This window comes from Hyperolius riggenbachi, chromosome 5, assembly GCF_040937935.1.
Source record: "Hyperolius riggenbachi isolate aHypRig1 chromosome 5, aHypRig1.pri, whole genome shotgun sequence".
NCBI lineage: Eukaryota > Metazoa > Chordata > Amphibia > Anura > Hyperoliidae > Hyperolius > Hyperolius riggenbachi.
In genome coordinates, this window is record NC_090650.1 from 95,374,545 (window position 1) to 95,388,196 (window position 13,652).

Sequence of the window (13,652 nt, forward strand, 5' to 3'; positions counted from 1 at the left end):
CAGCAGCTGTGCGATGGGCCAATCACTTGCACAGCATTGTAAATGGGAGAGCAGCAGCTGTGGGACTGACCAAGTACTTACGCAGCAGTATATATAAGGTGTGGGACTAAGCGGAAAAAATGACTGACAGATAAAGCATGCATTTTTAATTTAAGCATTTGCCACTTCATTTCGTGTCCGAACAAATGCTGCAGACCTATATATGCAAACCATACAGGAAAGGATAGTAAGAGCCGGCACTCAATGCGGACTGGTACAGCCCAGCAGATGGACAATGGTCACACACTGTGCTCACAGCTAGAGATTCAGTCCAGTAAGCAAAGGTAGAGAAAAGAGCTGGCCACTAGTGTGAAATTCTCCACAAGTATTTTAGCCATCAGGTAGATGAGGCTCACTGGAGCGATGTGATTTTGTAAAAATCCCCCATAACATTACATTAGCAAGAGCTTTTAAAATCTCCAGCACTTAAAAAGCTCTTGTAGTGTGAATCAGCCCTAAAGGGATACAGCTAAAAGAAATGAAGGGACGTCCCTGACGAAGTGGGGAGACCCATAAAACTGCTGTTGTCCCTTCATTTCTTTGTGCTGTAATCCTTTATGTACCAGATGGTATAAAATACTTGGAGCATTTCACACTGGTGCCCAGCGCTTTTTATTTCTTCCTTTTGCTTGTTAGACCTATACATGCGGTTTAATTAAAGCATGTACGTCAATGAGCTACAACACTATAACTGGCAAGTAAAGCAAGCAAGATTAGTCAACGAGTGTGTAGTCCTTTTTTCCCTTTACGCTGGTTTCACAGTGGGACGTTAAAGTCCCACGTTACAGCAGCCAGTAACGCAGCCTAACTCACAGCACTGTAAAATCAATGTTGCTGTTCACAGTAACACATTGCATTACATGGTAACGCAGCACGTTAAAAAGTGCTGCATGCTGTACGTTATACTGGGCTAAGCCACGTTAGACTGTTTGCACATGCTCAGTAATGTTGGAGGAGGAGGTCTCCCCTCCTCCTCTGCCGGCCAGCCACATGGCTAATATTCACTGCACTGCAGAGACTCGTGGTGGGACTGTAGTGTTGTCCGGATCATGAACATTTGATCCGGATCTTTTTTATGAGTTGAATCATCCGGATCATTACAATGAAAGATTCGGTTCACAGTGGATGTCTTCCTGAAAGAAACAGGAACATACAGAATGTACAGTGCAGGGAAAGTCCTGTCCTGCTAATCCATTTCACCCAGTCTGCTTCCCTAGTAAAATGATTCAAATGATTCGGTTCAAAGATCTGGATCTTTTCAATGATCTGATTCAAATGATCCGAATCCTTAAAAAGATCCGGACTTCTTATGACTAACCTGGAGCGGCTGCTTTGAGAGCTGCATAACGCAGCTCAATCTGACGTCCAACTTCAACACCACCATGCGTTGCGTTAGGGGCACGTTATGCGACCATAACGTTCCCTAAAGCGCAACGTCCTGGTGTGTAAGTAGCCTTACAGGGCTATGCTATTGAAGAAGAAAAAAATGGCTTTCAGAAGGATCTGAGCAATTTTGTGATGACTTGGACAAAGAATCTCCAGTACAACAAATATCTTGTGGGTGCTTCCAGTATGCACCGATCTCTCTTTTACCATTTATTGATGAATGGCAGATATGTGAACTGTAAAGGTGTGTACACACGCATTACCACCGGCAACGATTGGTCCGCCGCGGACGTTCAGACGATAGTAGTGCGTGTGTACGCGCTGTCGGCGGACTGATATGGCTGTTTCTGAACAATCCGCTGAGTGGATCGTTCAGAAACAGCCTTATCAGTCCGCCGACAGCGCATACACACACATACTGTCGGCTAAAGACCGCCCATCGGAGGGGCCGGCGGACCAGTCGGTGTATTTAGTAGTGCGTGTACACACCTTTAGGGGTAAAAAGGGAAGTAGTGCGCTGCACTGTAGCAAGTATGGAAGGACCTTTTTAAATCCTTTTCTACGCCGTTCGCAAATAGTGCACATATAGTGTGAAAGGAGCCTGAGGCAGGGTCACACATTCGCATGCGTTCTTCTGCAATGCCAAAACGCATGTAATGATTCCCTATGGAAATTCGCAGACATAGTAGTGCAGTGTGCAATTTTCTGCTGCGGGGGAAAATACCAGCTGTGTTGCTTTCTTTTGCCCATCACAAAAGATTCTATATTGACAATACTCAGCTGCTGTCATCTGGCTGTGCACCAAATGTGCAGAGACTGCAAAAAATCTTCTGGCATTTTCAGCAGACTAAAGGTAGCCATACACTGGTCGATTTGCCATTAGATCGACCAGCTGACAGATCCCTATCTGATCGAATCTGATCAGAGAGGGATCGTATGGCTGCCTTTACTGCAAACAGATTGTGAATTGATTTCAGCCTGAAACCGATCACAATATGTGGAGCCGCCGCTGCCGCCTGTCCCCCTCCCCCCCCCCCCCCCCCCCCCCCCGCATACATTACCTGAAGCTGGCTCCCGGGTCCTCTTCTCCGTGCTGCACCCCGCACCGCATCCCAGCGTACACTGTGTCACTCCGTGACCAGGAAGTTCAAATAGAGCGCCCTCTATTTGAACTTCCTGGTCACTGGAGTGACACAGGAAGTTAATGTACGCTGGGATAGAAGCAAGAGCGGTGCAGCGCGGAGAAGATGCCCGGGAGCCAGCGTCGGTAATGTATAGCTGTATCGGATGCCGCTCGCGACGCGCTCCCTACCCGCTGGCGATCGATGGAAGTAACCCGCACGGCGCGATTTCGGGAGGAAAACGGATTGGCGGATGCGTTTAGCGCGAACGACTGGCAGCAGATTCGATCCCAGTGATCGAATCTGCTGTCGAATCGGCGGCATATCGGGCCAGTGTATGGCCAGCTTAAGTGTGAATCACTCCCCAATCCCGAACCCGCCCGCCAACCTTTTTTGCTTGCAATTTGTTGTTGAACTGGAAAGGAAAAAACATACTGACTGTGCTAAGTGAATGGGCTATCTAAGTCAGGGTTAGTCAACTAACGCCGGGGTTACGCATTGACCGTCACCCATTCTCATGTCCTCCCTCCTCTTTAAATACTGGCTGTTAGCTCCCCCAGAATGCTGTGACAAAATGCAGCACGCGAATGTCACCCAGGCCCCTCCTCTCCGGCTTCCAGTGGGCCCTCTCTTCCTGTCTGTTTTTCGCTAAACCCTACCTCCCTTCTAGTAATTGCCTAGGCGAGGTGGGGCTGGAGTGGCCTGGCTGTTCAAGCTGGTATTACTCGTTGAGCGTTGAGTTAATATGCCACTGCGGTGCCTGCTGCATGTTCTCTCCACACCTCTTGTCAGCCAAGCAAGCTCCACTGAGCTACATTTCCTCTCCCTCACCTGCTTTTCCCCTCACCCAGTACCCTCGGCTAGCGTCGCCCAACACCATCTCCTAGCCTCAGCCAGCACCCTTACCTGCCCCTCTTCACCAGCACCTTCTGCCATCCTCACCCAGCACCCTCACTTGCCTCTATCCATCCAGCACCCTCTGCCATCTTCACCCAGCACCCTCATCGGTCTCTCCCCACCCGGCCCCCCCAGCCAGCCTCACTTAGTACTGTCACTTGTCTGCTCTCCAGCTAGCACTCTACCAAGCCACACATACCATGCTTGTCTGTGAATATAAATAAATATCCATCCCCGTCTCCATGTCAGATATTATTACTAATACCCTACTAGAGGTACTTTGCAGAAATGGCAATAAGGGTCACTTGGTTTGATAAAGTTGACAACTACTGATTTTGACAGGATTAAAACCACTGATTTTGACAGAATTAAAACTTTTGCAGCAAACATTTCGCATATACTGTTACTCGCCTGTCTCGGTGCATGTAGATGGTCTTTACACTTTATTAAAAAGTCTGGAGTTAATCTTTAATTCTAAATTCGGTTTTCAGTTCCAAAAGAGCTTTGCTGAGTGGATGAATAAAAATCCAAACGTGGATGACCTAATGGCAGTGAAGAAGACAATTAAAGGCTTGAAAGCTCAGTTGAAGTGGAAACTACTAGAAAGCAGCAGCATGGAAGAGGTATGGCTCCAAAATATTTGTGATGCATTTCTTGAGTCTTTAAAGGGACTCCGAGCTTAAGTACAAAATGAAAGTTGTACTCACCCGGGGCTTTTTCCAGCCCAGTGCTGGTCGGGAGGTCCCACGACAGCGTCCTGGCTCCTCTCCTAGTCCCCGCTCCGGAATGGCTGACCGGCCGCAGCCCGGGCGACACTCTGCTGAGTGTCGGGCTGTTCCTTCCGCATATGACGCGGCTGACGTCACACGCCGGCCGCCTCGCGTCATCACGGCGGCCGGCTTGAAAGTACTGCGCATGCGCGGTTAAAGCGCGCATGCACCGTACTGCCACGCCGGCCGCCAGGATGACACGAGGCGGCCGGCGTGTGACGTCAGCGTCAGCCTGTGGGTAGTTTTCACCTTATGGATGAGAGGAATTTTCATTTTGTCAGCGCTTCTCCCTTTCATTCCCCGATAACTTTATCAGTACTTATCACAGCAAAATGATCTATACTTTTTTCCACCACCAATTAGTCTTTCTTTGGATGGTACATAATGCTAAGAATTATTTTATTCTAAATGCATTATAATGGAAATAATAAGAAAAAAATGAAATAAAAAGGAACACCGAGAGCCCAATATAGTGCAGTATGCGGAGGGTAAGTTGAAACAATGTAAAGTGAGAGACTTCTACTCACAAACACGGGTCACCGCTAAGGCAACCACTGTAAATGCAGGTGAGGAAATTAGACCTGTCCTCACTCAGGATTAAGATGTCAATCTCTGTAGAAAGGAAGAAAGGTTGGGGTGGGTCCCCCTTCCACCAAGGGTGGACACTATAAACTTGTATGTAAACAGTTGCCAGCAGGATAAAAGCAATCACTAAAGCTGGCCATACACTGGCCCGATTTGCCGCCGTTTCGACAGCAGATCCGATCACTGGGATCGAATCTGCTGCCAATCGTTCGCGATAAACGCATGGGTCTTGGTGATCTGTGCAGTCTCCCACCTACCCCACTCATACACCACATTGTTTTTGCAGTCCCCTGAATCTCGAAGAAACTTGACACGTTTAGTATTCATGATTGAATTTTCAAGTTTTAAAATGTTAGCCTTCATTTTATTAGTTAACTCATCAAAATGTTCAAAAGAGGAGAACTGATTAAGTTCTCTTCTAGTTTCTGATATTTGAACCTTGATGTCTGCTAATTTTCTTTCTTCATATGATATAATCAGTTTATGGAACAACCGGTCAATACCTGGTTCCTTTTCCCTTTTCTTTGGTCCTTCTCTTCAAGAAAGTTATTTACTATGTAAGTTGCTATTAACTCAACAGAGTCTTTGTAATGAATGAGTTGCGACAATTTGATGCGTTTTTTTCATGTGTTTTTAAATGTAGTTTTAGATGCATTGTATTGGTTCACACTATTTTTTAGATTTTGATGTATGTAACTTTAGGGCCAAGATGGACACCCCTAGGGGTGTGGCCCTACACACTATATAATCTGTGCAACGCATGTATTTGTAAGCTATGATTAAAGCTAATGGGAACCCAACTTAAAAAAAAAAAAAGAAAAGTCAGATACTCACCTAAGGAGAGGGAAGGCTCGGTCCTAATGAGCCTCCCCTCTCCTCGCCCGGTCCCGCTCAGGATCCCCCGTAGCAGTATTCGACCATTTCGGTCAAATACTGTCCATCCGCCGCCAAAGGGAGGTTTCGGAAGTCTTCGGGAGCACTCGGGTTCCCGAAGACAGGCCGCTGCATACTGCGCATAAGCGAGTGCCATCTATGACGCACTCGCGCGCGTGCAGTATGGAGCCGCCGGCCTTCGGGAGCCCGAGTGCTCACAAAGACTTCCGAAGTCCCCGCGGCGGCGGATTTGACCGGAGGATCCACCGGGAGAGGAGAGGGTAGGCTCATTAGGACTCAGAGCCTTCCCTCTCCTTAGGTGAGTATCTGACTTTTTTTTTTTTTAAGATGGGGGTTTATTAGCTTTAAGGAGCCATCCATTGCTCCGATACGCGTTAGCTTTTATCTGTAACACTGATATGGATTAAAGAATAAAGCTTTTCTACTTTACCCTACCATCTGGTGCAACGGGACTGTTATGATTACTTTTGAAATGCAAATAGTTGCAAATTGCATCAGCCTTGTGTGTAGTGTATGGTATTAATGACCTCAAAGGAGGCAATATCATGCGGAGTAAGGTGCGTTTGCAAAATATGCCAAGATGACTAGTGCAAAATGCAGAAATACGTGTCAAAAATGAAGAGTAGTATTGCAAAAACAGTGTTTATTCTCGGCGGACACGTACGGATTGGCACGGGACTTTTGTCCCCTGCAGCCAATCCCCTCTGCTAGCGGCAACAGCGCGAGTATTTTTTGAATCCTAAGGACCATAAGACTCGCCTAGGTTTTGTGGACAAAAATCAGGGGGAAAAAATCTATACTTATCCTGGTGCGTCCATGGCACAGGGGCATCTTATGGACCTTTCCCCCCCCCCATCCCCCAAATTGTCTACCTTGTACCTTTTTGTGTCCCTCCTTGTGCTACTCAGCCTTTTTTTGTTGTCCTGTCCCTCTATATCTTTCCTGTGTTTGTTCTGTGTCCCCCTCCCTGTCCTGTGGATGTCCTGCCTGTCCTGTGGCCTGTTACTGCATCCCCCACATGGCCCCCTTCAGATGCCCATCGGTCAGATCTCCACCCATCGAACCAATGCTCCAGCGGGTCACTCACTTTAATTGTAATTTCCATGTGGCCTCCTCTCATATTCTTGCTTCAGATGCCGGCTAATCATGTGGGGGCGCTGTCAATCATGGCCGCAGCAGCGGCCAGACACTCTTACCCCTGCCGCCACACTTCCACTTGGCCTGATGCTTCCGGGGCCAGGGTCGGCTGTCCTGTATGTTTCCAACAAGTCTTCTCCAGAGTGCTGGCTCGCTCTTCCTGGAATTTACCCCTATTGCGCTGTCAGTCATGGCCAAACACACTGATCCCACCACAGCGGGATCGCTCAGTCTCTCTCTGGGCTTTTGCCTCCACATGTCCCTATCAGACCCCATCAGCCAATCAGGTGGGGGCCGATGGTCTTGAGGGCGGAAGCAGGCTCTGCCATTCTGGCCAATCGCTGCACTCGCTGATCTCACACCGCTGCAGCGGCCATGATTGACTCCCCCCACATGATTGGCCGACATCTGAACCAAGAATATGGGAGGAGGCCACATGGAAATTACAATTACAGTGAGTGACCCGCTGGGGCATTGGTGCGGTGTATGTGTGGGCTCCTGGTGCTGTCCCCAATTGTTACATTCGGACCATAAGACGCACACTTTTGGGGAGAAAAAGTGCGTCTTATGTTCTGGAAAATAAGTGTCAGAATGTAAATCAGGGAGAGGGAAGATTTTACAATGGGCAAACACTGACTAAATCATTTATACATAATTATTGTAAAAATTAAGCACTTTTGTTCATTACGTTATTTTCACTGGAGTTCCTCTCTAAGCAGTCAGACCATGAACCGTCCTTTGCTGCTATGTAATGCAAAGCTGTGTGTTAGTCAGTTTGCCATGTCTGGCCACTGTTCTTTGTTGGTAGGAAGCTGTAGTATGACAAATAACTACATACAGTATTCTAAACTTAAAATATTACAAATGCGTTGCCCTCCATCTTTCACCAATCATTATGACGTATACATATGCAAATGACTACTGTGAGCCTATCCAGAGACAATTTTTTGTTATCTTCTAGAATCCAGTATCTGTAGAGCTGTCCCAAGTGGTGTAACTACCCACTATGCTGGATCACAAAATGACCAACCATGAACAAGTGCTCTTGTCTTACTATTGTGCCTCTTTTGTCATCATCTGAGTTTTAAAATAGTGGTCATGGGACTACAGCTGAGTCTCTGCTCCACTTCCTCTCTTGCGGGCACTGTGTGAAGAATCTTGTTCCCCAGTAGAATATAGATTTTCTCCCCACTGTGCTACATGGGATGGAGGTGTTCCCTGGAGTACTTTAGTGGTAGAACATTGCCCACATTGCCCAACAGTCCAGGTCTCAAATGGAAGCTCATGTATGTTTTTTTGCTTTTGTCATTAAAGTGCTCTTTTCATGAATGAGCACAAGGCAAAATCAGTAATGTAAGATAACAGGCATTATGTTTTCAAGTGATTGATTTGTGTTTGGCCCGTAATGGTCATGTTGTCATATGTCACTTCCTGTTTTTTCCTACATGTGTATGCCGCATCTATGTTTTCTTATGTTCGTAAAAATGTTTTTCAGGCTGACGAATACAATGAAGCTGCTCACAGGGAATTAAAACGGGAAATAGTGTCCCTAAGGAATAAGATATTTTCTGAAATACAGCACGAGCAGGAGGAATATGTGAGTCTGTTGTGCATTCAATAAAAGCACAACAATAAGGATTTTTTTTTTAGTATGTTTTTCATATGAAAATTAAGTTCTTCTCATAAACTATCTCTTTATGAGATAGCACATGGTAATATTACCAAAACGAACACTAACCGAATGCCGTGTGGTGCATTTGTAACGCAAGCATTGCTATGGTAACATGCATCAAGCAAGTAAGGTGTGGTACTGTAGCAATGCTCGTGTTAACCATGTACCATGGATCGCAATGCAGCTCCCCACTGTGGTGTGGCCTTAATCTTGAAAATCGAGCAAGGGCACTAAGGGTAGTCTTGAGGGAGAAAAGATGTCGCTCATTGCGTGGAGACACCCAGAGCAGGTGAGATGCATGCTGCTGCTTCCCTGTGCATATTGTCTAAGGTCAAAAGAGTCCCTGATGTTGTAATAATGACAAGGCGGTAACTGTTTATAGCGAAGGGGGGTTGTAAGTTTGGGACTCCTTGTTTTTTTGGTAGAAAAAGTGCAGAATTGGTTAGGGATGCGTTTTGTAATGTACTGGTATTTTCATTTTAGTTTTTGTCCACAAGATGGCACTATAACTCATGAAACGCACGTTTCTGCTTACCAGTCACTGACGAACAATACCCAGCGGTGGCAGATCTAACGTACATATATATGTCCTGTTTGCAGCAAAGTGCCTCTAACAGGACGTTTAATCCCTTCACCACTGAAGGATTTTTTCCCTTATGGACCAGAGCAATTTTCACCTTTCAGTGCTCCTTCCATTCATTCGCCAATAACTTTATCACTACTAATCACAACAAAATGCTCTCCATCTTGTTTTTTTTCGCCACCAATTCTTTGGGTGTTACCGTTTGCTAAGAATTATTTTGTTCTAAATGCATTTTTAAAGTGTACTAGAGACGAATGTAATTAAAAGATTTATACATACCTGGGGCTTCCTGCAGCCCCATCTGCACAGATCGCTCCCACGCCGCCGTCCTCAGTCTTTCCCCTCTTCTTCACCAGGTCCCGTTAGTTCAGCCAGTCTGTGCCAGCGCAGTGCGCTCCCTCGGGAGGAAAATAGTACTACTGCGCTGTCTGCGACTGCTGAACTAACGGGACCCGGATAAGAGTAGGGAAAAGACTGAGGACGGTGGCATGGGAGCGATCCGTGCAGATGGGGCTGGAGGAAGCCCCAGGTACGCAGAAATCTTTTAATTACATTAGTCTCTGGTTTCCTTTAAAGGGAATAATAAGAAAACAATCAAAAAATCATTTTCTCAGTTTTTGGCCATTATAGTTTTAAAATAATACATGCAACCATAATTAAAACTCACATATTTTATTTGCCCATTTGTCCTGGTTATTACACCTTTTAAATTATGTCCCTATCACAATGTATGGCATCAATATTTTATTGGGAAATAAAGGTGCATTTTTTCAGTTTTGCGTCCCATCACCAAATAAAAGCCCATATTTTCCAAAATAACATTGACATACATATTAAAAAAGTTTCTGTCCCTAAGGTAACTATTTTTTTTGAATTGTCTGTTTTATGCAAAGATTTGTGTAATTATGGGAGAGTTTGGGAGGTAAGGAGTTTATTTTAAAAGTATGTGTAGGGCTTTTTTGTAAAATACATGTTTGTAGGTGTAATTTTACTATTACTATTTGGCCACAAGAGGTCCTCAGTCATTAGCTTCCTGTTAGCATACTATTAGTATGCAAACCGGAACTAATGTACATACACGTGTAACTGTTTTTGTACAATGACCACCGTGCCTTCTCATTGAAGCCGGCGATCATTGACATTGGGATTTAAATCAATGAATGGGAACTGTGTTCCCGTTCATTGATCTAATTGGTGGCAGCATACTGTTTTGTGTTTTTTTTCGCCATGTTTTTCAGTATTTATTATGATTTGGTTGCTGCTTGGCTACAGCAGATCTCAAAAATATGTGAATCAGATTATGGGCTCTATCTAAACCCTCCCTCCCTCCTGTAACAAATGCCCGAATTCTGCATTGGAGCAGACACCATTGTGTGATTTAACCAGATGTGCATGAAGTGGTCATAATTCGCAACCTGAAAGTCCAAAGAGCATTCTAGGTCTGATTTGATATACCCCTGCGGTGCTTTAATACAGTTGACATTGGCATTTACAGAACCCTTGTAATGCCGCAGAAAAGACTTCAGAACATTCAGATGAAACTAAATGGTTGTTTAATGTTTTTCCTGATAACTTGTCTCTCTGTGTTTTTAAGGCACTTTTAAGCGATTTGGTACAGAACTGTTTTCCTGAGCTACCTCTCATGTTCTCTGATGTAGGAATACTAAATTACATGGTGAGTTGCATTTTGTAGTGTTGATAGCCCCCATAAAGACAATGAGGTTTACACTGATTTTCCTGTGTCTGTAGAACTCTGGGGGACTCCTTTCAAGCAGCATGGAGCGGACACTATTTGATACAGAACCAATGAAAGAACTGAGCAGCAAGCGGCCACTTCTTTGTACTCAGGTCCAGGATAGGAAAGTCTTGCTGAAGGTTGTGTGTGATTATATTAATTCATGTATATTACAGTATTCATTGTTTTGTTTACATGGCACCAACATTTTTCCTGAAGACAATGCAGACAGTAGCAGGGATTATACATGCATACATCGTTCACACACCAAACCACTAGAACAGGGGTGCCCATTAGGTAGATCGCGAAGGACTTCATGGTAGATCGTGACCCCTCTACATTTTCCATTCTGTATGTACAAGTGTGCTCCTAAAATTGTATATAGGTAGATCATTTTGACTTGCTAATTTTTTACAGTAGCTCACAGGCCATAAAATTGTCGGCACCTCTGCACTAGAATGTCCAACAGCACATATAAAAAAAAAAATAGATGAATATCAGTACTATTGTTGATAGTCCACTACTTAGTTACGATAGTGAAATATTAGCAATCTTTACTAATATTTTACTATAACCTAACCTTACTCTCACAGAGAGTACTGTACTCCCTGTACTGATGCCCAACCCGAAGACCCCCCTGGTGGTGCCAAACCTTAAAGAAATCCTGTAATAAAAAAATACCCCTCTGGGGGATACTTACCTCGGGAGGGGGAAGCCTCTGGATCCTAACGAGGCTTCCGGTGCCCCTCCGTTAAGTGCCCGGGTCCCCCGAAATGCGGCGATGTAAATATTTACTTCTCCGCGATCCTGCGCAGGCATACTAGCGGCTTTTTATTCGGGTAAGGCGGAAATAACCGAACCCGATTTGCTCTACTGTGCAGGCGCCTGCGCAGTAGAGCGGAAACTATCGGACTCGGCTATTTCCGCCTAGCCCGAAGGAAGAGCCGCTTCTGCGCCTGAGCAGGATCGCGGAGTGGTAAATAAATCATCCCTTGTCGGGGGAGGCTTCGGGGAGCCAGCGCTGGATTGCCTGCAGCTGCAGGGGATGGGGAAGCCTCATTGGGACCCTGAGTCTTCCCCCTCCCGAGGTGAGTACCCCCCAGGGGAGTTTTGTTTCGATAGTGTCTCTTTAAGCTTCCCCCCCCCCCCCCCCCCATCCCCGTAATTACCATTTATCATGGCCCTTTATGGTGCCGTCATTTTCAACAGGGCATCTCTGGGGCCTTTTTTACCTGCTCTGCTTGGAATATTTGCATCTCATCACCCACAGTTATACTTGAACAATGATAGCTTTATTACGTTCTGTGTTGGTCCAGGGATATTCAGTTGGCATGGACACAGAAGAGCAAGTCATCGTGAGGGCTGCAAAGTATCACAAAGCTGCCATGCAGCAGAGGGAGGAATCTGGTTTAATGGATCTTCTTTACCTCTTTTTCTGCCAGGTAAGTACTCTTGTGCATAACATTTACTAGCTACTTTTACTATTTGTATAATTGTACCAGAAGCTTTGATGGAGTATGTATACTCAGGCAAGATGTGTGTCCATCACTGTGGTTCCAACCGAGTTCTTGCCTGGAGCACCCATTGGCATGAAAGCTTTACTTGTTGCATATAGAGCTCTTTCCAATGCTAGGCAGTCTTTAGGGCTTGTTCACACAGTGTGTTCTGGTTTTTCCAGCATGTAGCATGCATATTTATATTTTGAAATGTGTGCGGCAACGTAACATGCTTTTGATAAATGTATTTCTTCGGATTGCTTATGGTTCTATTATGGCCTGATCCCACTGACGCAGTTGTGCGCAGTTGTCTGCTTTTCAACATCTGTAACATTGATGTGTTGCTGAAAAGCGGACACAACTGCGTTAGTGGGTTCAGGCCCTTAATACTAAAATGTGTCAGATGTGAAGAAGTCCATTGATGAGCATTGGCTGTCAGTTCTAACATGTTTTTGCATTGTATGAAGATTGACAGCAGCACACATCGGAGAATGAGCCCTGAGTGATTTATGTACACAACACTTATTTTCCAGAAGCCAGGTTGCCAAGGTATCTGAGAACCTCACTAAAACAGCCTTTTCTCAACCTTTTCTGCATTCACATGAAGCAAACACTTACTGTTTTTCTAAGTGTTGCTTTGATTCTAAATTAGGCAAGCTAGCTCAGAAGGCCTACACTGATTTATATAGTCATCCTTCAGCAAAGTATGGGATGTGTGCTTTTTGTCCAGTCCCAACATACTTTCTGCAATTTTTAACTCAGGCACTTTATTATATTTAGCATTTTCTTCTCATTACCCACGAACAATAGACTATAAACTATTTTTATATGGATTTTCTATTAATGGGACTTATAATCATGCTATGGTATTGAACTCATTTTTTGTTATATGCGTTTTTCCCACCGAGATACAGCATTCTGTATAGTATTGCTGGGTTTCACAGATTCACTTATTAGCTTAAAGAAAAGCCTTCATTCTTTTCAAAACTTTGGCTTCCAATGTACCAGGGGATCCATTTCAAACTTTTAACCCTAAAGCCCCATACACATGTTCAACAGCAGTCTTCTATGCAGCACAATTATCAAACCACTTTTGTTGTGAAACAAGTTGAACAACTGAAAAAAGTTGCTTGCTATTGTTCACACAACTGATAAGACGTCAATCCAACTGTTGAGGCGTTTACACACGTTGTATTGTTACAAACGACGGGTCTGTCAGACCCTCCCGCGGGGCAGTTGTTCTGCCAACAGTAGTACGTGAGTACAGGCTGTCGGCAGACTGATAAGACTGTTTTTGACTGATCCACCCGGCAGATCAGTCAACAGTCTTATCAGTC

The 13,652-nt window shown here is 45.0% G+C and overlaps 1 protein-coding gene across 2 annotated transcripts in view; it reads left to right on the plus strand.

Annotated features, from left to right (window-relative positions):
- STK31 (serine/threonine kinase 31) overlaps positions 1-13,652 on the plus strand; it is a 121,839-nt gene that overhangs the window by 83,022 nt on the left and 25,165 nt on the right. For both annotated transcript variants that reach the window (XM_068236019.1, XM_068236020.1), the window contains exons 15-19: positions 3,935-4,066; positions 8,325-8,426; positions 10,679-10,759; positions 10,834-10,959; positions 12,136-12,261. In XM_068236019.1, the coding sequence (XP_068092120.1) occupies positions 3,935-4,066; positions 8,325-8,426; positions 10,679-10,759; positions 10,834-10,959; positions 12,136-12,261 (567 nt within the window). The remainder of the gene's footprint in view (positions 1-3,934; positions 4,067-8,324; positions 8,427-10,678; positions 10,760-10,833; positions 10,960-12,135; positions 12,262-13,652) is intronic.